General features: G+C 34.0%; 3 protein-coding genes and 1 pseudogene across 4 annotated transcripts; 3 read left to right on the forward strand and 1 right to left on the reverse strand.

The window, feature by feature from the left end:
• Positions 1-4,670: 4,670 nt before the first annotated feature.
• On the forward strand, positions 4,671-6,833 carry LOC144565500 (uncharacterized). Its single transcript, XM_078315275.1, has one exon. It carries the CDS (start codon positions 4,728-4,730, stop codon positions 6,696-6,698), a length of 1,971 nt encoding a protein of 656 aa, XP_078171401.1. The 5' UTR covers positions 4,671-4,727; the 3' UTR covers positions 6,699-6,833.
• A 3,201-nt stretch (positions 6,834-10,034) lies between these two features.
• Positions 10,035-11,708, reverse strand: LOC144565547 (uncharacterized). The gene has a single exon (XM_078315337.1). It carries the CDS (start codon positions 11,630-11,632, stop codon positions 10,298-10,300), a length of 1,335 nt encoding a protein of 444 aa, XP_078171463.1. The 5' UTR covers positions 11,633-11,708; the 3' UTR covers positions 10,035-10,297.
• Positions 11,709-13,075: 1,367 nt separating this feature from the next.
• On the forward strand, positions 13,076-19,050 carry LOC144565601 (uncharacterized). 2 transcript variants are annotated; one of them, XM_078315398.1, is made up of 13 exons: positions 13,076-13,110; positions 13,155-13,230; positions 13,334-13,380; positions 13,747-13,844; positions 14,357-14,428; positions 14,852-14,934; positions 15,351-15,402; positions 15,731-15,823; positions 16,459-16,527; positions 16,781-16,882; positions 17,367-17,435; positions 17,804-17,860; positions 18,494-19,050. In XM_078315398.1, the coding sequence occupies exons 2-13, from the start codon at positions 13,160-13,162 to the stop codon at positions 18,575-18,577; spliced, it is 897 nt and encodes a 298-aa protein (XP_078171524.1). In that variant the 5' UTR covers positions 13,076-13,110; positions 13,155-13,159; the 3' UTR covers positions 18,578-19,050. The 2 variants fall into 2 exon arrangements, with proteins under 2 accessions (XP_078171524.1, XP_078171523.1); XM_078315397.1 differs by having other exon boundaries at positions 13,090-13,230.
• Positions 19,051-23,633: 4,583 nt separating this feature from the next.
• Positions 23,634-25,460, forward strand: LOC144565560 (glucuronokinase 1-like; annotated as a pseudogene).
• The last annotated feature ends 707 nt before the right edge of the window (positions 25,461-26,167 follow it).

Genomic DNA, 26,167 nt, shown 5'->3' on the forward strand with positions numbered 1-26,167 from the left:
ATTCAATAGCAAAGATAAGTGATACAATGCACAAACACCATCATGAGACTATGACAAAGAAAAATACTCAAATCCCAATTCATATCTAAGCAGAGCACTACTTAAACTTATACTAGTAAATTTCATATTTATAATTGTTCAAGTTTCTTAATACAGTAGTTAACAAGGACAAAAAGGAAACCTACTGACTACAGTGTATTTCCACAAATGTAGCTTTAAAATGAACGCAAATGTTACTGTCATATGCTCAAGTTTTACAGGTAAATTCACTGTTAAAAGTAGAGAAGAAATGTACCGGTCACAGTAATTGATGAACATTTTACCTTCAGAGTCTGTCGATACAAGAGCCTTTCCAACATTTTCCCTATCTTGAGACGGCAAAGTCAATTAAATTAGAGGGAAGATGTTGTAAAGGACCTTGTATCAACAGAATCTGACGAGTAATTCAGGAGCACCGCTGCCTTGTCAATTTATCCCATCTTACACAGCCTATTCATAAAAGTGCTATAGGAGAACAGATCAGGTGCGCAGACCAGCTTAGGCATTTTGTCGAGCACTACGAGCTTCATGGATCATATCCTTACAAAGACCTCTTACTAATAGATCGAAGGCACCAGGATCAGCCCCCGGTCCATCCTTAAGTCACCGATCCACCCAGGTACAGAAATTGATCAAGATGTTATACCTGCTTCGGAGATGGTGCTCTACAAAATGCCTAAGCCGGGCTGACCCTGGTGTCTTACTAGAAGATTCCAACTGGTTGCCAGTGAAACAAACCTTTTATAGTGGCCAGTCAAATGAGCTAGTCTTAGACCGTAATACAATTTGGGCTTGGCCCACAAATTTGTCATCCCACAGGAAAAATGGGCCTGTGCTTAATTTCTTTCTTGGTTTTTAGCAACTATTGTTTTACAACTTTGGAAATTTAACTAGGTTTTCTTAAGCTCACCAAAGTGTTGTCTAGTGAGTTTAACTTTAAAATTTATCAAATTAATTTTAAATGACGAATTCAAGCCGTCGAAATCCGCTTATCTTATGAGTAATGCGTCTATATGTAAAATTTTTAAACATTTGAATTAATTTAGTATAAAGTCAAGCGGTCAAAAAACGTTCTAAAAATAAATGCACTAAAATTAATTTATTAACCTTCTAATTTTGACTGATGGATTTTATACTAAATTAATTTGAATGTTTAAAATTTTCGCACGTAGACGCATCACTCGTAAGGTAAGCGGGTTCTAACGATTCGGATTCGTAATTTGAAACCAATTTGATGGGTTTTGAATTTAAGCTCACCAAACATTTTTGGTGAGTTTAAGAACACTCTAGTTCTACTCATTTATTTCATTAGGTTTATGCTTAAAACAAAAAAGTTTTAATAATTAATATATTATCTGCACTGCCTTAACTTGATCAATACTTGTTAAAGTTTCACCGATGTGCATAAAATCACATTTGCAATCTCTCTTTCTTTCTTGCACCCATTTAACTATATAGAATATTTTTATTTTAGAAATAACACGTTATTATTTGCTCATAGAAATATAAGTAGTATTTCCAAGGTTGCATTTATATTATCTATTTTTCGAAAACCAACCTAATTTAATGCCTTTTCAGCAAAATAGTAATCTTTAATTTCCAAACAAAAATATAATCCATTATATATCCGAGTGCCGTTGAAAAAAGAAAATAAAGAACTGCGTACTAACGGGCATTAAGATGCCAACATATATATATGAGTCCGGCTAAATTGCTGCTTTCAATGCTGCAGAAATTTACTGAAAACAGCGGTTTTCAAACCAGCTTAATAAATAGTAAAACAATTCCAAAAAATGTAAAATTTGGTCTCCAAGTAGATTATAATATAGATTAAACATCTAACGGTTTGGATTTATTGTTTGGACATCACACGGCTAAATATAGCCCCGGCAGCACTTGGACAGAACTGCTGCCAGCAGCAATTTAGCCAGACTCTCTCTCTCTCTCTCTCTCTCTCTCTCTATATATATATATATATGAGTAAGGCTACCATGCTTTGCAAATTAAAGTGAGTGTTTTAATTTGTGTTCATATCTCTAGTTTCAAAATTCAAAACGTCGATCTGAACCATTCAAGTTGATATCCATATTAAATTGTACTTGAAGACCAAATTTTATATTTTTTTAGAAATTTTTTACTATTTTTTTAGAATTTTTTAAAATCAGTGTTTTGAAAATTTGAATTTGTGTTCCATCTACAACACACTATGCACTTTACTTTTCAGTCCCCTAAATAAATAAAAAATAAGAAAAATTAGTTCCACTTCTATTTCTATATTTGTCAGCTTATTCTTTCTTTAGGTGTAAAAAGATGGCCAAGTGATTGCCAGTTTTAGATTTGTTTTGGAAAAAAAGGAGAGCACTTATTTTTCAAAAAGAAAAATTCAGCAAATAGATTGATTGTTTTTCGTTTCAAAAATAACAAGAGTTGAATCAAAGTTTCAATTCATACATAGATTGACCAAAACAGTTTTTTTTAAAATGAAAGATGGAGGTATAGCTTATTAGCTTCCTTCAAATCTCTATTTATATTATAAGAATTTTCTCACTTTGTAAGTTTCAAACTTATAATTTTTTACATAAAAACTATATATTTTTGTCACTAGATCAAAAGCTAATTCTTGGATTAACCAAAACTTTGTTTCAATTGATGAAAACTTCAATTTGATCTCCTTCCTTTCATACCACCACGTCACGGACAGGATTTCAAAAGGTTGAACTGACAAAATCAATTCAGTCATCCTTCATAATCGATTGGGTTTCAAAAACTGAATGGGACGAACTAACTATCCAGCCACCTCTCATATTCAGGTATTAAATTAGTTGAACCGAATTAAATATTCAATCACCTCTATATATCTAGATTTCAAAAACTAGAGGGACCCAAAAAAATTTCGTATCCGAATTAGATACAAATTAAACGTGGGTTGATGCGAAAGGAGAAACCAGATCAAAAATTTTATCATTCCAGCAGTTCAGAAGTTGGCTGGTCTAAGACGCCATGTGAAATTGAGTTCTCTAATGGTGATTGATAATGTTGTCGGCAGTAAATTTCTCAAAAAAATGTAGTCGGCAGTACACGTGGCGTGCTTATCCACTTACCGAATAAAGGATAAAACGCCAAAGTTGAAGAGATTTTTTTTCCTGTATTTGTTTCATTTTCAATTTATTATTTTGCAGAACTTTATTGTGGGACATGTTGCCTAATTATTTCTTTCACATAGCATACTGAGTTTTAATAAGCATTAGCCAATCACTTTTGAGGAAAAGAATTAATCATAGTTGTGAAATTGGCTTAAATTCTAAAAAATGGATGCATGAGAAACACATTTTTGATGATTACTTATCTTGCTATCGGTCCCCAGTTGGTGTCCCATACATAATTTGTGTTGCTATTCATGAAAAAATGGTAGTCAATAATTAAAGTTAAGTTCTTATTGAAACGAAGCTTATCACTTGATGCCGAAATTTTTATTTATACCATATTCAAAAAAAAAAAAAAAAAATTATGAATTGTGGAGATTTCCACAAAAAAAATCCAAAAATACACTGTGTCATTAAATATATTTAGATTTTTGAGGGACCTTCAAATCAATTTGTGGCTCCTTCAGAAATAGAGTAGTCAAACTAGGGCTATAAATGAGCTGAGTTTGAGCGAGTTACCCCCAACTCGAACTCGGCTCGTTTAATAAACGAGCGAGCCAACTCGAGTTTAGATGATAATAACGAGTTGTAGAGCCAACTCGAACTTAGCTCGTTATCAACTCGAGTTGCCTCACAACTCGTTTATAACTCGTTTAACCAGTAATAGTATTACAACACAAATTCAAACTCAGCTCGTTATCAACTCGAGTTGGCTCACAACTCGTTTAATCAGTGATAGTATTACAATACAAGTTCAAACATATTTTACACGAATCTCAAAGCACAAATAACAGTCTAGAGATTTGGGTTTGATTATTTTGAGATTTTTTGTGACCAAAACTATGTAACTCGAGTTATAAATGAGCGAGTTGGGGCCAACTCGAACTCAGCTCATTTATTAAACGAGCTGGCCAACTCGAGTTGTAAATGAGCCGAGTCAAACGAGCTGTAAATGAGCAAGTTACGAGTGAGTCACGAGTTTGAGTTTTTTTGCCCAGCCCTAAGTCAAACCATTTTGCGGCCGGAGTATTTTTGAAAATTCCCATAATTTAAGGTTTTTTTAATATGATATAAATAAAAATTTCGCCACTTGATGCAACACAAATTGCCACTAGATTCTTGTGAATTATATTTTAATGTATTACAAATAATAACTTCCTTTCAATTTTTTTTGGTGAAGTTCTTGTAATTTTGATTTTAATTTATGTACGTTTATCACTCGATGTATTGAGAATTATCACTTAACATGTGAAATTGTGAATTATTACTTGCTATAATACGAATAATAACCTTTTTTCAGTTTTTATTTTAAGTTATGCGTGGATAGATTAAAATTTTGGTTTCAAGTAAAATTTTTGTTTGAAATGAATTTAAATATGAATAGTAAGCCTTATCCGAACCCAACAAAGAAATAATAAATATTGAATCTCAAGCCCAGTGAGGCACTGACCAACCAACCTCTCCTCCTACCCGAATCCTGCTCCACCACACTACACTACACTAGTACGGCATTACCAAAGAAACCATCTACCACCGTTCGATCAGATGGAGCCAGAAGGAACTGTTCTCTTCACCACCGTCGGAGTGCCGTACTTCGGCTTCGACATCTTCTCCGTCTCTCTTCCTCCTAACTCTAGCGACATCTCCATCCAATCAACTCCCGAGACATGCCACACCGACGGCGTATCTGCGAATTTTAATGCCGGGTTCACCGACGACGAGCCCGGTTCGGTGGTTTTTGTTTCGGAGCGCAATGGTTCGTCTCAGCTGTACCGAACCCGGTATGAGAAATCCGAACCCGAACCTCTTCGTACGGGAGTTCACAGTATATTTCACGACCGACCGACGATAAAAAACCAGCGCCTGTATTTTGTTTCAGCGCACGAGAAGCCATCCGAGCCGTTCAAGAGCAGTGCGGCGGTTTATGAAGCCAAACTCGATGGTAAGGAATCTCAACCGATACGACTCACCCCAGTTGGTACAGTTGATTTGAGCCCAGCGGTGTCTCAATCTGGCCAATTTATTGCTGTTGCATCGCACGGGTCGGGTCGATGGAAAGGTGATTTTCGTGAGCTAGAGACGGAGATTGTTGTCTTTCCTGTGGCAGACCCCACCAAGAGAAGGGTCGTGGTGGGTCTTGGTGGGTGGCCCGCATGGCAAGGAGACTCGGTCTTGTTCTTCCACCGGAAGGCTGAAGATGGTTGGTGGAGTATTTACCGGTCTGAAATATCCGGTGGATCCGCAACACGAGTGACTCCACCAGGTGTGCACGCACTCACTCCGGCTGCATCCCACGATAAGAGATGGATAGCAGTGGCCACCAGACGAAAGGGAATACAATACCGCCACATCGAGCTATTTGATCTCAAAACCGAGCAGTTTTATCCAGTGACAGAGAAATTAAACCCTAATTTGCATCACTACAATCCTTTCTTTTCTGCTGATTCAGACAGGTTGGGTTATCACCGGTTCCGTGGCGAGTCAGCCAAAGGGGATTGCATCGTGCCGCATCTGCAGCCAGTTTATAGCCCAGTAAGGAACCTCAGGATGGTACGTGTGCACGGCACCTTTTCTTCATTTTCTCCTGATGGTTGTTTAATTGCAATCAATGGTGATTTGCAAGACACACCTGGGTTGATGCTTTTAAATTCCAATGGTTCAAAAAGGTGGATTTTGATGGATCAACCATCTGTCTTTTCCACTGCATGGAGCCCGGCAGAATCCGGGGTGATTTTTACCTCAGTGGGGCCCATCTTCGAGTCTGTTAAAATGACAGTCCAGATTGCCCGAGTCTCATTCAACATCTCTGATTTGGAAAACACAAAATCCATAGCTGATGCAGATAACAAAATTGATGTGTCTGTGAAAATACTGACAAGCACGGACAAAGGAAACAATGCATTTCCATCCTGTTCACCGGATGGTAAGAAAATTGTTTTCCGATCAGGTCGGTCAGGGTACAAGAACCTGTATATAGTTGATGCAGTAAATGGAGAAGGAGAAAATGGTGAGGGGATCTTTCGGCTCACCGAGGGTGACTGGATCGATACCATGCCGAGTTGGTCACCGGATGGTGAACTCATCGCCTTCTCTTCCAACCGGCACGACCCAGCTGACCCTAGCGGTTTTGGGTTGTACCTAGTGCAACCTGATGGAACTGGCGTGTGCAGGATTCATATAGAGGGACAGGATACAGATGCTGATCTTGCAATGGAGAGGATCAACCATGTCTGCTTCAGCCCCGACTCCAAATGGCTTCTTTTCACGGCCAACTTTGGGGCAGTTTTGGCTGAAACTATCTCGGGTCCGAATCAGTTCCAGCCTTACGGGGACTTGTATGCATGCCGGGTTGATGGGTCGGGTTTAGTTTGGTTGACTTGTAACCAGTATGAGAACGGTACGCCCGCTTGGAAAAGTGGAATTGCAAGCTTGGAGGAACTTTCGCTTGCAGAGCCGGTCGGGGACAAACTCCGGGGACAGTTTCAGGAGCCACTGTGGCTTTCATGTGACATCTGAAACTGGTACATGATTCTTCTGAACTCGGCCAATCTGGGATTATGATCGGCCTCTAGCATTAGCGGTAATAGCAGCAGATATCTTTGGAAATAAGTTGCTGTAACAAAGAAATAAATAAATCAAATGATCTATGTGTGGCATCTTTCTCTCTCTCTCTCTCCTTTGAAAATGAAAAATAACTGCCAGTACTGGAGTTCAAATTTGATCAAGGGATTGCATTTTTTAAATAGACAACACATGGCATCTATCTATTTAAAACGGACAGCAACCTTAACACACAACTACAGCATAAACTATGGTACTATGTGCATATTTGACTTTTTATATTATTTATTCTAAAAGTACTTATTTTATTATATGTGTATACTTGTCAGTAATACTGGTTAAAACTTCATTTTCTGGTTGTTTCATTACTTGCCGTTAACATTCATATTTGTATCCATCTTTGCTTAATAAAATGTAGATATAATTTTATCCCTATTCGCTCCAAGTTCGTTCCATTTGCACAAAATTATCTTGGGCGCCTCCACCAATAATACGTTGTCACATACACATTCTGTAAAAACATTTATGGACGAGCTAAGAACAATTTTGATATTTTAATGTACAACTAAGCTCGATTAATGTTCACAAAAAATCGACTTCATAAGCACAATAAAGAGTTACTGAGATAATAGACACGAAAACCAGAGAGGAATTTGCGTTACAATCAACCCGGGACGGAAAAATTAGCAATTTTGTAATTGGCAGAAACATCAAGAGGAAAGGTCAGTTACAAAACAGATTATTCAATTCATAAAAGCAGAGGCGAATCCACATTTTTTTTTATCAAAGCCCGTAGGCACAGATTTATTAACCAGAAAATATAGTACATAATGTTACATAAGAACAGGAAGAGTCATATAAAAGAAAAAGAAAAACTCATACAATCCCTCATTCCGTACCAGTAACATCTATGCATTCCTGGTACCCCTGATACCCAATTCTACAAATTTCTAAAGAGTGGGTATGTATATCCCTCATAAAAAATCCTATTAGTTCGTGCCAAACATGCAAGACGATGGGCCTGATTATTTTCCTCTCGAGGGATATATTGACATCGATATTGCGGTTTTTTTGTTTATGAGATATAGAATTATTTCCAGTATATGATACGAACGCCAATCTACAACTTGTGCTGCCTTCATTTTCCTTTTCCCTTCTATTGTGTTAACCAAAAGAAGGTACAATCCTCCAAACGCCTTGTATTTGCAGCCTGTATCACATTCAATAATGCTACCTAGGGGTGCAAACAGATCGGATACGGATCGGATAGTGCTCAACCCATATCCGTATCCGTATTTTTTTTCGGATACGGATACGGATCGGATATTAAACTGATACAGATACGGATCGGATATTTTCGGATACGAATACAGATACGGATATAATTCGGATTTCTAATTCAAAATATATATCTAATTAACTTGTTACACCATTACAAAATATATATCTGATTAACTAAAATTCACCAACATAACTATAACTTTAATTAAAAATACCAACACAAAATATATTGTAATACAAAAAATAAATAGACACAAATTTTTTTTCTCAAATCTTAACATATCCGGATGGAATATGCTAGCATGCTATGCATAACATAGAACCCCTCCATGCAACGGCCCGGATTTCGAGTTTTCAAAATCCTAATGGTCGATCCGAACCGTTCATCTTGTTCTCCATATTAATATGTGTCTGGAGACCAAATTTTACATTTTTTGGAATTTTTTTACTATATCTTTAGATTTATTGAAAATCGCTGTTTTTTATGGTCCAGATTTGCTTAAAACAGCGATTTTCAATAAATCTAAAGAAATAGTAAAAAATTTCCAAAAAATGTAAAATTTGGTCTCCAAACATATATTAATATGGAGAACAAGATGAACGGTTCGGATCGACCATTAGGATTTTGAAAACTCAAAATCCAAGCCGTTGCATGAAAGGGTTCTATGCTATGCATATCATGCTAGCATATCCCTATCCGGATATCCGAAAAATTAAAATATCCAGATCCGGATAATTATCCGTATCCGTATCCGTATCCGATTCCGAAACTCAACCCGTATCCGTATCCGAATCCGCATAAAAAAATCCGTATCCGTATCCGAATCCGCAACTATCCGTATCCGAATCTGCAAAAATTCGGATACGGATCCGGATTCGGACGGGTAATATCCGACCCGTTTGCACCCCTAATGCTACCACTTCAGCATGGAAATGAGATATTGAGCTGTGCTGATACTGTACCTGATAACACAGTAAACGGCCATTTGTAGTAGCAATATGTGCAGCCCCCCTGTCCTGAGTCATCAAAAGAACCATCTACCCAGCAAAAATTTCCCCCCAAGTGCCGTTCTAGCGTCTCAGGAAGGTCCTCATTCGTCACCCTTACTCTTTCTCTTGATCCTCCACTAGCCAGTGTGCACATATTGATCAAATTTAATGCCTCTGACATAGTATTATGAGGCTGACATGGTTTACCAGCAAAAAAGGAAGGAGCATCTCGCTTTCCAAATATTCCACGTTGTTGATAAGAAAATTATAAATCCCTAGGTTGCACCTGCTCCCAGAGCTTTTGTAAAATTTCCTTGAAACCAAGACTCTGTAGCGTATCCGATTTTAGACCCAATGGTAATAAAAACCAAGTTGCTCTAGCATGTGAGCATAGAAATAGAGCAGGTACCACGTCTTCTGTTGAAGATTTGCATACCTGGCAGATTGGACGAATGCTCGAAATCCTTTTTGCCAATGCCTCAGCCGTAGGTACTGCGTTATGCATGGCCTTCCAAAAGAAGAGTTTGACATGGGGAATCACCTCTTTGCATTTCCAAATCCGTTTCCAGATTAAGCGCTCCTCATCTGGAATCCACATTTAATGAATGGGGTCAATTGACCCCCATCCATTTTCAATTTATTTTGTATTTATACTCTATTTTAATATAGTTTAATCTAAAATATTATGGATAGTATGAAATTGATCCCATTCGTAGTAGAAAAATTTTATATACTTGACCCCCATAGTATAAGACTATAAGTCTTTAATATATATTCCTAATAAACATAGTATTATGCACTTAGATTATACTTATTTAGTGCAGCAACCCAGTATTATGCATAAAATGCAGCAACCCTGTATTATGCATAAAATGCAGCAAAATTAAGCTAGCATATGTACACTGTAATACCAAGTAATGAAACAACCAGAAAAAGTGATGAAAAAGATATTAAAATTAAACCAGAATAAAGAACAATAACATTTATTGTAATACCAAGTAATGAAACAACCAGAAAAAGTGATGAAAAGATATTAAAATTAAACCAGAAAAAAGAACAATAACATTTATGAAACAACCTGAGCATTCACAAAACCTTGTGCTCACTTGACAGTGGATATACATATTCACATTAAAACAAACCATCAGGACAACAAAAAACAAGAAGCTTTATTTGGAAGCCCCAACTTTCTGATTTGGAAAAAAAATGGAAATATAAAGAAACTTGAACCCAAAAAAAAAAAAAAAAAAAAAAAAACTATTATGATAACAGTACCAAACTTTCTACTTCTTTGCCGGTACATCATCATCATCTTCTTCAATATCCCAGGTCAAATCCTCATCATCTTCTGCGACACTAAGCCTCCTACGGAAATCTTCTTTTAACTTAGGACTTGCAATGGACCCACTAGGTTTATTTGTGTCTCCTTCTCCTAAATCTTCTATTTCATCCCAGTCAAGATCCTCCTCTGCTTCACTTTTCAAGTTCAGTTTCTCATCTTTGACAATTGCGCTAGTGCTAACCTCATTTGGAACCTCGGCGCTCTTTGTTGGTACCAACTCTGGTATAGCAGTATCTTTCTCAACTGATGCATTTGTAGCCTTCTCTTCTTGCTTGTTTTTTAATTCTTTCAAAGATCCACTCTCTTGGGTCTCTGAAGTGCCACCCTTTTCCATGCCCAGTTTATGATCTGTTTCAACCTTCTCCACTGGGTCATCTCCATGTTGCTCGAGTTCATTCAATTCTCTCTTCATCTCGCCCTCTTTTTTCATTTCCACTTGGGTCCCTTCCATGTTCTCAATTTCATCGAACCGCCTATTCTTCTCACCATATTGTTTTTCTTTTCCCACGGGGGTCTCTTCACTCCTGATTTTATCAATTTCTTGCTTCTCCTCTCCGTCCTTTGGTGTCTTTTCCACATGTGTACTTCCAATTTTGACTGATTCTTCATCATCCTCAACCTCCCAACTCAGCTCCTCTTCTTCATCATCTCTACTAATGACCCTTTTGACAAGCTCAGCCCTTGCCTCCTCAGCTTGTTTGACTTTGTAGACCCGATAAAAGTAACGGTACCAAAATGTCCAATAATCAACTATATCAGGAATGAATTTCTCAGACATACTTTCTACAACGTTACTGTCATAAATTAACATCTCAATTTCTTCCTTTTTCTCTTCCAAATCAAACCCGACTTTCCAATTCTCAAAATCTTTCATATCCTCTGGATCAGTTGTGAATGTACCTTCATCAGATTGAATTGCCATGATCTGAGCTTCAAGACGTGTGTACCTCTTACCATGCGCGTTGGTAAAACTATCATCGTTTGAATCAACGGTCAGGACTTCCTTTCCATGTTTGATGATCTCATCAACTGATCGTGCAGCGACTTCTCGGATTACTGCAGTCTCTTTCTTCAGACCCGACCCGAACTCTTCTAGGTCTCGACGGTAGGTTTGGATTACGGATTCGGATTTTGATGCCACGGTTTTGATCAATCCGCCCAAGTTCCAGCCACCGCTAGTCGGATTAGGATTTGACGAAGCGGAGGCGGTATTATCGGAGGACTGATCGTGTTCAGGATCGAGATCCGGTGAGAAAACGGATTTGAAGAAGTCCATTGAGAGAGAGGGTGGGGCAGGGAGGGATCTAGGGTTAGGACTGAGGAGTATGATGAGAGATGGGAAACATGGAGTCGGAGATGTCCGACGGGGAAGTAAGCGAAGAAGAATAAAAGAAGAGAGAAGAAATATGGTTGTTAAGTTATGTTAAGAAATGATGCGGGTCGATATTCGAAACATGTCTAAGTCAGGGCGGTTGAGTAACCCGTTATACCAATCGTTTATAGAAGGGGATTTAGTAAACATAAATAGCAGTGAAACATATGAATGTAGCGGGTTTCATCTCTTAATATAAATTTCCTGCTGCAATGACTTGTTATACAGATACCGTATAGTTGAAGAAACAGAACTTCAATGACTTGTCCTGTTGTCCACCAATGTCTGTATTTATTTTCTATTTTCTGAAACTTTATAAAATTTATTTTAAATATGTTATTAAGATTATAACGGAGGAGGTTCCTTCATTTATTTTTTTGTGATCGTTTTTTTATTTTTTAAATAATTAAACTTATAAAACTTATATTCTACAATATATGTGATTTATTATTTATTATTTGCTCTACATACACCTTAAAAATTATTACTTTTCAATTTATTGTTGTAATCATCAATAAGTTGAAAAGGTCAACGTTCACAAAAATATATTTTACAGGCTCTTATAACAATTGAAACATATTTAAAATGTCATAATTTTCTGTACATAAAAAACAATATAAATCACATCTCGTGATTTTATATTAAGAGTAAGACTTAGGTGCTATGGATAGTATAAGGTTTTCAATGCTATGGTCTGAAAATTCTATTATATAAACTTTAAACTTTGATCTAAGTAGCTTAGTAAATTGGTTATATAATGAACTTGTAGAATGCTAATTTTTACTATTTTTTTAATTTATGAAAAATGACAAAAAATGGCCTAAAACATTAACAATTTTCTTTTATTTTTAAGCCTTTCATAAATTATAAAAAATAGTAAAAAAAATAGTAAAAGTTGGTATTCTACAAGTTCATCGTATAACCAATTTATTGAGCTACTTAGATCCAAGTTTAAAGTTTATACGATAGATTTTTGATACCATAGCACGGAAGGTCTTATGTTATCCATATCACCTAAGCCTTACTCTTATATTAATATTAAGTTTTATATTTTATATTAAAAAAATAAATAAAGATATAATAAAAAAAATTAAAATTTTGATCCCTTCTCTCAGCAAAGATTCACAGTCAGAGATCTCAAATTCTCAATCCCTTGTATTCTGAATCGCGAGGGTTAAAGGCCCTGCCTTCAAAACAGCAATGTAATAAATGATCTAAAGACCCGGCCCGTAATGTTGTATCAGTCTGATCTCCTACAGTCCCAACCCAAAATAAAAATAAAATAAATAAGAAAGAAAGAAGGAAGAAGAAGAGTGGGAAACAAAAGAAAAACCTCTCGGTTAAAACCTCTTCGTCTGGGTTTTTCCCATCTCTACTTGGTTTCTTCGATCTCGATCCGCCACAGTTAAAAGAGGAAATCAGCTTGTTGAGATGGCTCTAGCTCGCAGTAGCGTGATTCGTCGTCTCCATAAATCGATCCAGCCGTCGTATTTGTTTTCGAGGTAAAAATCCCGAACCTGCTCTCTTACAGCTGAATTCATAAATTTTTAAGTGATAGCTTGACTTGTTTTTAATCATCTCTTCCATTTATTACCTTTCTTATAGGTTTGGTGCTCCATCGAATCAAATGCCTCTAGATTGGAGCTGCAGAGGTATGCATGTGTTATGCTTCTTTTTTTTTTTTTTAATATTATTATGCAAATGTAATACTGCATAAGCCTATTTGTTTGCTCATGTTATCTGTCTGCTGCTTGTTCTTCAAGGAGTATAAAATAAACTATTCAGCATTGTTTCTGTGATTTAAGCCATTTACTTATAACTGTTAGTCTATGGAGAGTCCAGTTTGTTATATTTGTTTTATCTTATTGTTTGAAAAGAATAAAGGAAAATTGTCTAAAACCTCTCAAAGTTGATATTTGTCATTTTTATGTGCTACGTTGTTCTGCTAGCTTTGATTTCTCATATTTTGTGTGGCTAAATTTTATCTTTTGATGGAAACACACATTGTCTTTGTCTAGGGTTTGGTAAAGAAAGAGGATTGATGAGTTCTTCTTACAAGATTCATGACTTTTTAAGTCAAAATGTACACAACTCCATGCCAGTGTACACCGTGAAGGTCAGAATATTTATATTTAGCCTCCTGGTTTGTTCATTCACATGTGCAATTGTACCAGTATTGCCCCATTGAGGCTCAATAAGCAATTACATATCAATATGCTTGACTTAAACCAATCTAGCTTCCATGTTTCCATCATAAGCACCAATGAACTGAGAAGAGAACCAATTTAATACCAAAAAGACGGATATAATTTTTATGTGATGCTATCATTACCTCATATATTCAATTTAATACTCATATTTCTGCACTCAATTGACCCAAGCTTTCCTAAATCTTATTGTTGTAATGTGTCAATTGTTCAATTTACCCTAAAAGATATATTTAGGTGCTATTACAAGCCAACAAGAAGGAAACAAGAAAAAAAAAATAGACCATACCAAGCAGTCTTTTCAAGGTCAAGCTGGTATATCCTTGCTTTAAACCTGACTGCTATGATATCAAAATCTGGTATCTTAAAATTGTCCTCTTATTTGTGTTTATTTTTCCATTTCAAAATTGAGTTGATGCAGATGCTTCAGATGGCAATGCAATTGAATTCCTTGAGATCAATGTCGGTCAAAGTTCCAGGTAGTACAAAAAAGGTAAATATTTTTCTCTAGTTTGGTATGTTCACTTATAGTGTCTTTTACTAGAGTTTATTTAAAGAACGGAAAGAATCAAACAAAGGAAAAAAAATGGCCTGCTTGGAACCATATTAACAACCTTAGCCTGAAGTAATACTCAACTGTGGATTGCCAGAACTAGCCAAATTAAAGTAAAGTACTATTAATGAAAAACTGCCTTTAGAATGGCACCATTCGAGCTCTTACTGCATTAGACTGAAATGATACTGAACTCCTTTCATGCAATCTTTGACACACTTGTCTTGTTTTTTATTATAATACTGGAATTTTGTTGTTTTATACTATTACTGGAATTTTGTTAATGCCTTTGATTCAGCTTTTAGTATCTAAATCTTATTGATTGTGTTTTCATGTGCTTAATTGTTATTTTTGAGAATACAGTCGACTTTGAAGATAGTCATGCAGAGCCCGGGCTTTGTCTATGAACCATACGAGCCCCGCGAGCGTATTAGTTTCTGGAAAAGGTACGACTTCTTCAATTACAAGATTTTAGTTTTTTACAACTATCTTTATTGTTATATTTAATTGTTTGATTTCTTATATTGTGTTTATATGGGTCTTAATAGAAAAACAGAGTTCTGCTAAATTGGCTCAGTAGTGGAACTGGTTACCCTTAGGTTTGACAAGCAGTACATGCTTGATGCTTGGTACAGGCTGTAATGGTACCAGATTCATACGTGTAGAAACCTCAGCGAAGCAAACAAGCAATGAAACGACAAAAATAAAAGTTAAGAAGGAACATAGCAAACTTAACTGAATTGGGATCCTCTAAATTGATAATAAATAAGGTTATTATGGAGTGTACCAAAATTTCAATTACAGTGGCGTCATATATAGCATCGTATCATTGCCATTAACAGTTCTTCTTGACATGAATAAGATGGTTCACACCCATTGGCTGGAGAAGAACCAAGGAAGATCTCATTATGGAGGTAATATATCATAAGTTTCCTTTTGTCATTGTACTTTTTAGTTATTGAGAATTAGAGGTTGTGCTTTGCGGACCTAGTTATTGTACTGGGATTGCTGGATTTTATGGAGCCAGCATTTTCATATCAACATCTGAGACAGTCATTCTTGAGTTCTGAGTCACGTATTTTTTTTGGATAAAAGGCATAAAGCCCGTTCCATGTTAAATGAAACAAAAAGTTCTGAGTCACGTATATAATGTAGAAAGTTTCAAGTTTGTATATTCCTTTTTTTTTCGTTTTGTTAAAATCTTTATTGTTATGGGAAATTCTCTTTTCCATTTCTTTCTAGATGAAAAGTGCTTATGCAATTAACAAGTTAAGGAAGACAACTGGCTACACCAAGAAATCTTTTTATCAACAAGCTGTTAGATTGTACAAGGAGGTACGTTCCATTCTCTTCCTTTTACTTTGATCTTTTGTTGGTTTGTTTACTTGGATGTGGTGGTGGTTGTTGTATGTAGTAGTTACAACTTTTGAAGCTATTATTTCCCTTAGCTTTTAGTTCAGACTTTATGCCTTTAGGATCATGTTCGGTCCAAGCACAGATGAGGAAGTCTCTTACTCCTCACTTAAGTTGCCAAATATGGATAAGTTGCATACCCTCAGTTTGCTCTCAATTGTGTAGAAACGCCAATTGCCAAAACTAGACCTCAACTAGTCACAATTTGACTTAACTTTATCTCAAGAACTCTGTAGTCCTTTCTTCCTCAATGTTTCGCAACAATTTATGCCTCAGTTACCATAATTTGTAATTAAGCACCACTGAATCCAAGAAGAAAGCAAAAAAAAATGAACAACATTACTTGAAACAGTCTCAGACTCTCAGTTCATGAGATTCAATTGCTTGTTTTTATGTTTTCCAGGCTTGTTACCTTTAATTGGTTAATACTTCTGTAGTTTAAATCTTTGACATTGAAACGTGCTTGTCCAACAATTCTCATGCATGCTTTTTATTTTTATTTTTTCTTCATTCTTTTTTCTGTTGAAAAACTTCTTCTTTTTTCTTTTGTTCTCCAGATCAATACTTTGATGGCGAATGGAGATTTATCTGCTCTTAGGAAAGTTGTAACAGAGAAAATGTATTCTGTAAGCTCTCCTTTTGTACTTTATTTCCTGAAAAAGCGTCTAATTGACCCATACAAGACAAGACATTTCCCGTATGTCCCTAAGAAACATCAGGAATGTACCTGGCACCCCTTTTCCCTATCGCTTATGAAATGCCAAAGGCAGTAAACATCAACTTTTGCGAACTTAATATAGAGGGCATATATGCACTCTATTTTTGTATTGTGAGAGGAAAGTTCTTATTATTTCTTATGTTTCATTTTTTATATTTTAGACTCTGAAGAATGAACTGAAGAAAAGAGAAGCTGTATGGAGCTCAGTGTACTGGGAGCTGGAGGGGTCTGGTTTGCGTTTAAGGACATTGCGGGCTCGCATGGTAATTGATTGATGCAACATTTTCAGGTTTTGGTTCGTGAGTTCTACTATTTCATTAGCGCCCATTTAGTTCTGTTGGTTTTGGGTCACCTCTGTTCTCGTTTCATGTTGATAACAGTCTTGTGAGATTTCATTTCTGTATTGCTCATCCTTTGATTAAAGGCAGATAAAGTCTGGTTCCTTTATCTGGGGTCAACTTGTCATTGTTTCAACTGGTTGACTGGATGGCAATGATAGATGTTTACAGTCCTGGATTTAGAAACAGCAACAATCATCTTAGATTGTTAGATTTATTTTATTACTGTTGGTCTAATCCAGTAATGTATATTATGGCACCTGTGTTTGTTTTTAAGTGTCAGGCTTGTTATGTAAGTATCAAGGTTAGTTAACTAACATTACTCTTTTCTCTTCCAATCAAATATTAACTGATTTAACAGTGCTTATTATAAGTTATGTTTTATATTTTATCTTATTGTCACTTGCAGATAGCCATAGATAAAAATGACCTGGATAAAGCTTACATCCAACTCACAATAGAATTTGTTGGCAAGCAGGTTGAACCCTAGCCTCCTCCCCCCTAAAACGAAGATAGATATATAAATAATAAAAAGAAAAAAGGGAAAAAACAAAAATAACCCACAGAAAGAATGAAACTATAAATCTGAGATGAATAAATAACGTGGAGTACGAAAATCATTTTATCATCTGAATAGGAAAGTTTTCATATCATTTCAATAGTTTTTACCTTTTGACAAAGGTCCCATTAATGAGAAGATAATTATTTCATTGTGTGGCTATTGGTCTGTTTGTAATTTATGAGAACATTGAATCTTAAAGATCACTTGATACTTCTATTTTTTCGGACAAATTATTGTTCAATTTGTCATGCAATCTTAAGTTCGCTGACCTCAATTCTCTCTAGAAATTCGAGGCATATAATAAGAAAGGAGAAGTTGTATCCGGAGACAAAACAAAACAGGCAAGTATTTATTTAATTATTTTCCTTACTTTTTTATCTCAATTTATTATCTATTTTATATTTTGCAAAGAATTAAGGACAAAAGACAAGGGGTGACATGGGTTCCTGTTACTCGTAATTATTATTTTTTTTATTTTTTATTTTTAAATATTTGGCTTCTTATGTGCTTTATTGCACTGCTGATGACAAATTTGTATGTCTGCTTATGGTCTATTGACCGAATTTTTTATTCATAGATTAAAAAAATAAAAATAAATAAATCCGAAGAATCATTTTATAAAATGTCCAAACTAGCAAGGCCGCAATGATTCATTGTGGCCCAAGGGCTGGAGTCCTCAGTACAAATGGGTGCTTGTGACTGTTAGGATTTGTTGCATCTTGCTATTTTTGGACATTCTGCAAAAATGATGCCACAAATTTAATTTTTATATTTTCTTAATTCTGTGAATCTAAAATCAGGTCTATTGAGTGAAATTCCTTGGCTTAATTGAAAATTTAGTGTGTAAATAAATTGATGCATTATTTAATCTTGACTAATTTTTTCTCTGGGAAAGGTACATTATTGGTTCATATTACGTAGATTTTGGGTAGAATTTCATGTTTATTTTCTAACTCTAGAAACAATGTCTGTAGGTACTTGTAAAGGACATATGGGTGTTTGAGAGATCTCTCTTTCACCCAGGAGCTGACTGGCGTCTTTGTGGACGATTATCATAGCAGATTTTAGAAACCACTTCACCCTTTCTCTTTAAATCAGAATTTTGGAATAAATTATTTCATGCAGAACATCAAATGTCATGTACCACTGCAAAACAGAGACATCTCATATGCCCTCTACAAATGGAGATCACCACATGATACATGATCTTATAATTTATATAGCACCCATATAGAAACCCCTTTTCTTCTCATTTATGTAGAGATAAATTGGGAAGAGAAGAGTTGTAGTCTTATTTGGTGCTTTCAAAAGGCACATGTGATGTTTCCTATTTGTGGGTATGCAGGGTGATCTTTTTTCTGTTTGTTTCATTGTTGGAGTATATACATCTGATGTTTAAAATTTTGCTTAAGGTATACATAAAGTTGTTCCCAAATGTTTTGGATTTTTTTTTATATTATTGAATGTTGTTAGGAAGGCAAACTTGCTTAATAATAGACATTGTTTATATCCATAGGAAGCGGTTCTTGCAGATCTTTTTGTCCCGATCTAGGTTTCATTTATAATTGGTGATATTTTGTAGTAGATGATATCCTTGTTGTTATATGTTTTTCAATCTTTTCATTTCTCATTTTTCTTTCTCCTTTATCCTTTTATGTGTTTGCAAGTATGTCATTTGGTCTTTGATGAATAAATTAGGCCCGCCCTTTGTGCTTTGTATTCTCTGATAGAGAAATTATTATGAAGAGGGTTCATTCCAGGAGGCAGTTCATGGGTTTCTTTAGCTTGATCAACGAACCTCACTTGTGAACCATCTGGCTTGCATGTTTTGCCTTGTTTCTGACCAGATAATGAGGTTGTTCCATTCCTGCGATGCTCATTCAGTTGCAAAAATGTGTTTGTTAAACAAGAAGTAATTGATTCGTTGATCGGGTAATCCAAAGGGTCCATTTGCAAAACAACCACTCATGCAACTATTCAAGTACAACCCCAAGACTGGTTTTCTAGTTACAACTTGGGAGGAAGGATGTATCGTAATGCTGTTGCTCGAGGGATAAAAATATTTTGACAGACGTACAGTTAATGTCAGAAATCAGAATATGAGAACCATATTTAGAAAAAAAAAAAAAACTACACATTATGACTTGGAATTTTTATTATTTGAAAAAAAAATAACAAGTTGCGCCTATCCTTTTGTCCTTTATGGATCACTGACGTGCAAATTTAAACCAACGTTCTACAGCAATATAAGAATTTATTTTATCTGCGAAGATCAAGCGAGAATGATCATCACAAATAGTCTTATCAGTAATAGTGATATTCTCCAAGATAACAATTTCGTGCATTCTTGCTGGGACCCACAGCTGACAACCTTTTCAACTACTATTTCCTCGCTCTGGCCTAGTACTAACATAGCAAGGCCTGCATTAGACTTTTAAAGAGTACTTGACAGATGGGAAGACCACTGAAACAATACAACTGTCCCAGACTTTTTTTGCCTTCTGAATTTGTGCTCGCTCCAAAGGGGTATTTACTTTGATCAGAATTCCGATTGGCACTAGGGTTAGAGATCAAATTGACATCCGAAGAACTAGAACGGAACAAAACTTTGTGCAGTGTCGATTATCATGCTATTTGGGTGCGTTTGGATCGTGCAAGGAATAGCTCAAGAATAGCGATTTTTGGGTTAGTGATTGAGAATAGTGCTAATCCAAGGGATTCAAGAATAGCACTAACTTTGGCTATTCCGAATTTGTAGAAATGTTGTTTGGATTGTATGTTAGGAATAGCAAATGAAAGGAAGAAATATAATAATGATTTATTTGTTTTTATTTTTTCAAGTAACTTTTATATTTATAATGACTTGTTAAATATATATAAAGCATCATATTTTTCAATAATACTTCAATCTAATATTTAAATTAATATTATATTATATTAATATTTAAACTAATATTATTTTATTTTTAAATTAATATTAAATTTAATATTACATTTAATACTAATCTAATATTTAAACTAATATTATTTTATTTTTAATTTAATATTTAATTTAATACCAATCTTATATTTAAAGTAATATTATATTACATTTAATATTCAAAAAATATTATATTATATTATATTTATTTAATATTAAAAAAAATATTATATTATATTTATTTAATATTCAAAAAAATATTATATTATATTTATTTAATATTCAAAAAAATATTATATTATATTTATTTAATATTCAAAAAAATATTATATTATATTTATTTAATATTCAAAAAAATATTATATTATATTTATTTAATACTAATATAATATTTAAATTAATATTTTATTTAATATTAATCTAATTTGATATTATAGTTATTTAATTATTAATCTAATATTTAAATTAATATTATATTACATTTAATATTTAAACTAATATTATATTACATTTAACATTTAAACTAATACTGTATTACATTTAATATTTAAACTAATATTATATTATATTTAATATAATATTTTATTTAATACTAATCTAATATAGTATTATATTTATTTAATATAATATTTAAACTAATATTATATTATATTTATTATTTAAATGACTACGATATGATATTTAATCTAATATTTTATTTAATATTATATTTATTTAATACTAATCTATATTTTAAATTGATATTATATTATATTTAATATTTACACAAATATTTTATTTAATACTGATCTAATATTATATTATATTATATTTAGTACTAATTTAATATTTAAACATATTTTAATTGAGAGGAATCAAATATTTTATTAATATCACTAACCCCACTAGAGCTATTCTTGCTAACCCACCATTTCTTTGGATTAGTAGAATAGAGCTATTCTTGAGCTAATCCTATTTCCAAATTTGTGTTTGGATCACCAAGATTTGAGAATAGTGGAGCTAACCCAAGAATAGCTCTATTCTTGGGTGATCCAAATTAAGTTTTTAACCAATATCTAGGTTCCATTGTTTGGCCCATTATAATATAAAGATTTATTTTCATAATGATAGATGCATAAATTTAACATTACTTGGGTGTCTTTTTATTTTTTGGGAGATGATATGAGTACCCGCACTCTCATCCCCCCATTATACCCTCAATTTTATTTGTTCAATCTCATCTACATTTCTCATGATCTATAAGGAATTTTGCGAATCTAAAATCACGAACATCTTCTACACAATTTTATCTTTCAAATGAGATCCATGATGACATACTTTCGAGCTCGTCATCACACAAGTATTTATACCTTGTCATTTAAGTATTTATACATAGTATTTTTCACATATGACACTGCTTTAAAAGTATTAATATCAAGTATTACAAGTATTTATATCTATGCACTGAAGTATTTATACCTATGTGGTCAACTATTTTTGTTAGAGAATGGTTGACGCATGGACGATTAGATAAATGTGATGCGGAGATGCGGGGTCCACGATTGGGGATAAATACTTACAATTATAGGTATAAATGCTTGTACGATGCGGTATAAATACTTGCACAATGAGGTATAAATACTTGTGTGACGATGAATCCGAAAGTACGTCATCATGGATCTCATTTGAAAGATAAAATTGCGTAGAATACATTCGTGGTTTTAGATTCGCAAAATTCCTCATAGAACATGAGAAATGTGGAAGATATTGAAAAAAAAAAAAAAAAAAAAACCCACCTCTAAAAATGTGTATGATTCTTCTCCCCATATAGTTTGAGTGGTCTCTCCATATAGTTATACATGCAAGTATTAATATCTTAATTTGCAAGCATTAATTTATTATCTTCCAAGTATTTATACTAGTGTTTTGAATAAATTTAATTAAATTAGCTAGTTAAGTTAGTTTATGGAAAGTTAAAATCTGTTTAAGAGATGGGGGTATAATGCGGGTACTGGAGTGTGGGGATTGAAATAATTATTCTTATTTTTTATACCAGATTTTTTTTTCTTTGATTTTCATTAGAAACATTATGTAATATTTTGTGCTGGGTTACATAAAAAAATAAACGGAATATATTATGAACAATTAGTTTATCATGGCTTTCAATGTAATAGCATTATAGTTCTTTAGTTTACTATTTTTCTGAATAATAATTCTTTAGTTTATTTGGAATATTGTCTCTCAAACTGGATCATATATATTTTCACCTTTTTTTTATCTTTTATCTATTTTCATTCCATAATGTTCGAAATCTGAAAGTTCTAACGTTTCCTTGTAGACTTTTGTGTTATATGTTCTTTTCCATGCATCTGACATTGTATACCAACATTGCGTAAATTTTACGCTTGTTAGAAAGTTCTAACAGTGTTCTTTCAATTCAACACTTAGCTTTTTTTTTAATTCTTCTAGAAACAAAAATACGTTTTCTTTATTTAACCTAGAGCATACAAAAACAATCACACAAATATGCATAGCTCTTTGGCAGCATATGTCAAGTTTCTCAAATTGGAAATTCAAGCAAAAACCCATCAAATATACTCAATGAATTGCTAGAATACAGATTGGAAGATGTAAATCAGTTGAGGTAAATTTTATTGATTTGTTTATATTTAATGAAAGTAAATCATGTAATATCGAAATTAAGATTTACTACAGACATTGATTTTTTTTATAGTTAGATCTATTAAGACTATTGTTACATATATCACAGTTCATGGGATAACAATATGTTATGCAGAACTTCAAGTGTGAACTTTGTATGATTTTTTTATGTCAAGTGTAAAATACTGAACGACATAGTGAATTGGGTTCGTAGGTGATCAAAATCAGTATCCTTAACTTGATAACACTGGAGTTTTTTTCAATCCAATTTATTTCACCTAATATAATGAACTGCAGAGATTCATAGTAATGAGCTCTGAGAGTGATCATGACATTTTTTTTCAATCCAACTTATTATTTCATCTTGCTCAGTTTTTTTTTTTATCTGAGCAAGATATGGAATGAAGCTATTTTAGTTTTTTTTTTTATTTAATGAATTATATCAATCTATGTAATACTTTGATGTATCAATCTAAAACTAATATATAAGGGTAAAAGGGTTTTTAAAGGGTGTATGGCATTTACTGGTATTTTGTACTAGTGTCAAATTCAATATGAGGGAAATATACCGAACTGAGGTTGGATTGGCAAGCATAAAACCAGCGAGACTGGTACAAAGGAAAGCAATACTGAACTGTTACAAGACTGAGGAAGGGTAAAGTGGTACACTGACTAGAAAGTCTGGTTGTAACAGACGGTACCGAACTGGTACTGGTAAACGTCGGGAGAAGATGGAGTGAAATCAGAAAGGGACAATATATAGTGACACAAGGAGACTGGTAAAAAAATGGAATCAGTATTAAAATTCGTGATGGAAAGATAGCATATAAAAATTTCTAATGTAACTTAATTCTTTCGTCAGGTTTGCATTATTTCTTACTTGATATTTTAATTACTTAGTTCATGCATGATTGACTTCAAATTTTTAATCTCTATTTTTTATATTTTGAAATTTGTTCAGACGGATATTCTATCAGGTTCAAGTGCAATTGTATGTAAGCATTAAATAGCCTACTGGATTTCTGTAATGTGAGGCATCAAGTAAAGGTTAAGGCCTAATTTGATTTTGAGTGCTGAGAAAGAACTTGTTTACAAGACCGAGTAGTGCAAGTCTATGGAGGCCTTGTTTTCATGGTATGGATTTTGTTCTTATATATATTTTTAAAGCAACTATCAAGATATGATCATGCCTGTTCTCAATGGATCATATTATATATATATATAAAAAAAAAAATCTTAAGTATTGTAAGAATGAAATACATTGTTGTTGTTGGTTGTTTTGCCTAGTCAAGTCCAGATATCTCCTATTAAGAAGAATTTATGTACATTTACAGATAAAAAATAATCATACATTGCAAGAATTTGATGTAATTTCCATATGCTTGATCTAAATCATGTTAATGTAAGCTAGCCTTGCAAAGGATGAGAAATAGTTTCTGATGATCGCAATGGAAAATGTATAGTCTACTACCTCTCCAATTTGATTGGATTTGGAACGAAGCTCGTCGAAAGCTATAGCAAATTTTACAAAAGTTCACTAATAATTTGCTTTTTCTTCTTATTATTATTTTTTTGTAATTTTCTTATAAGGATTTTGGCAAAGGAAATATGGATAAATTGGGGCACGGTATTTATAAGTCGATGGATGTGAACCTCCTCCCTTCTCTGTTTCTCATATATGCTGAGAACCCAAGTGATTCTGGCAAGGTCAGGTTTGAATAATTTCTCTCCAAAAAAAAGTTTAATATTTTGTTCTATTTAATAATTTCTTTTTTTTACCATTCATAAATGTAGGTGCATAGCATAGTTTGGCAGAGATGGTTAGATGGTGACAAGTTTATTATTTCATCTATAAATGAGGTTGCTGAGCTGAATTTAAAGGGTAAAAAATATCCCTTTGGAAAAGAATTACAAAGAACTTGTCAATCTCATGAATCGCAACTTCTCTATGTCAAATAATTATAACGTTTTTTTTTTTTTGTAATTTAACATGTATTTTTCATGTCAAATATTTTTTTTGGTAATATAACATGTATTTTTCTAATTTAACAAATTCCATACAAACTCTGTTGCTAAATGCGTAGGTCTAATCTTATATATTTATTTTTGTTTTATCTTTCGGCAAATCTATTAAACAAATGTTTGGAGATGAGGCACTTGGGGATTTAAATATAAAAATAGTGGAGGTGGCAAGAAGTGTAGGTGCAGCTGCAAAGTTCACTGAAAGTGCGTACCTGGTGGGGCCGTGGTCGCTTTCTGCCCCAGATGGGCCGGCCCAAGTAGGCCTTCTAGAGTTAGCATGTAAAAAGGCTAGTTTTGCCTTAGAAAAGATAATTTTGGTTGTCCCGTCTAGGGCTGGCAAAAAAATTCGAGGTTCGTGATTCGATTCGGATTTGATTCGAGTTTAATTCGATTCAAAATGAGTTCGAATTAAAACGAACCCAACCAGGTTCGGTTCGGAATTAATTCAAACCAAACCCAAACCTAGTCTGGTTCGATCATTTTTATGGTTCGAATCTTATAATAACATCGGTCGTCCATTTACCTGATGAAATTAAAATCCAAGATAGAGAGTCATAATTTAATTTAGCCGACACTCCCTCGCTCTCAAATCTCAATAACCTAGTTCTCTCTCCACCTCTCCCTATCTCACTCTCCCTCTAGCTCTAAAATCTAGCTGACGCTCTCGGCGACTGGCTGTCTCTCCGGCTGTCACTCCTCTCTCCGGCCTAGATAACTGTCTCTCCTCTCTCTTCGGTCGTCTCTCATAGTTCATACCAGGAAAGCCGTCTCTAATATATTTTTTCATGAACAATTTTTCAACTTAAAAACACTCATTTCATAATTCATACCTGTAAAAGGAAGCCATGTGAATTGTCCCACGAGAAAAAATTAATGTATAAACTACCGGTATAACTAGGACTGCTAAAAAATAATTTAGTTCGTGATTCGATTCGGGTTCGATTCGAAAAATATGTAGTTCGAAATGGGTTCAGTTTGAAACGAATCAAACCAGGTTCGGTTCGAAATTAATTCAAACCAAACTCAAACCTAAGGTAAGTTCGGTTTGATTCGTTGCCACCCCTAG

The sequence above is a fragment of the Carex rostrata genome, chromosome 14, assembly GCF_964058835.1.
Source record: "Carex rostrata chromosome 14, lpCarRost1.2, whole genome shotgun sequence".
NCBI classification, from domain to species: domain Eukaryota; kingdom Viridiplantae; phylum Streptophyta; class Magnoliopsida; order Poales; family Cyperaceae; genus Carex; species Carex rostrata.

What these genes read in the sequence shown, in the direction of transcription:
- LOC144565601 (XM_078315398.1), top strand. Translation starts at nt 13,160, where the DNA reads ATGGCTCTAGCTCGCAGTAGCGTGATTCGTCGTCTCCATAAATCGATC. An exon ending in GGACATTGCGGGCTCGCATG is followed by an intron (nt 16,883 to 17,366) that starts GTAATTGATTGA and finishes TGTCACTTGCAG; the next exon opens with ATAGCCATAGATAAAAATGA. An exon ending in TAGAATTTGTTGGCAAGCAG is followed by an intron (nt 17,436 to 17,803) that starts GTTGAACCCTAG and finishes AATTCTCTCTAG; the next exon opens with AAATTCGAGGCATATAATAA.
- LOC144565547 (XM_078315337.1), bottom strand. Translation starts at nt 11,632, where the DNA reads ATGGACTTCTTCAAATCCGTTTTCTCACCGGATCTCGATCCTGAACAC.
- LOC144565500 (XM_078315275.1), top strand. Translation starts at nt 4,728, where the DNA reads ATGGAGCCAGAAGGAACTGTTCTCTTCACCACCGTCGGAGTGCCGTAC.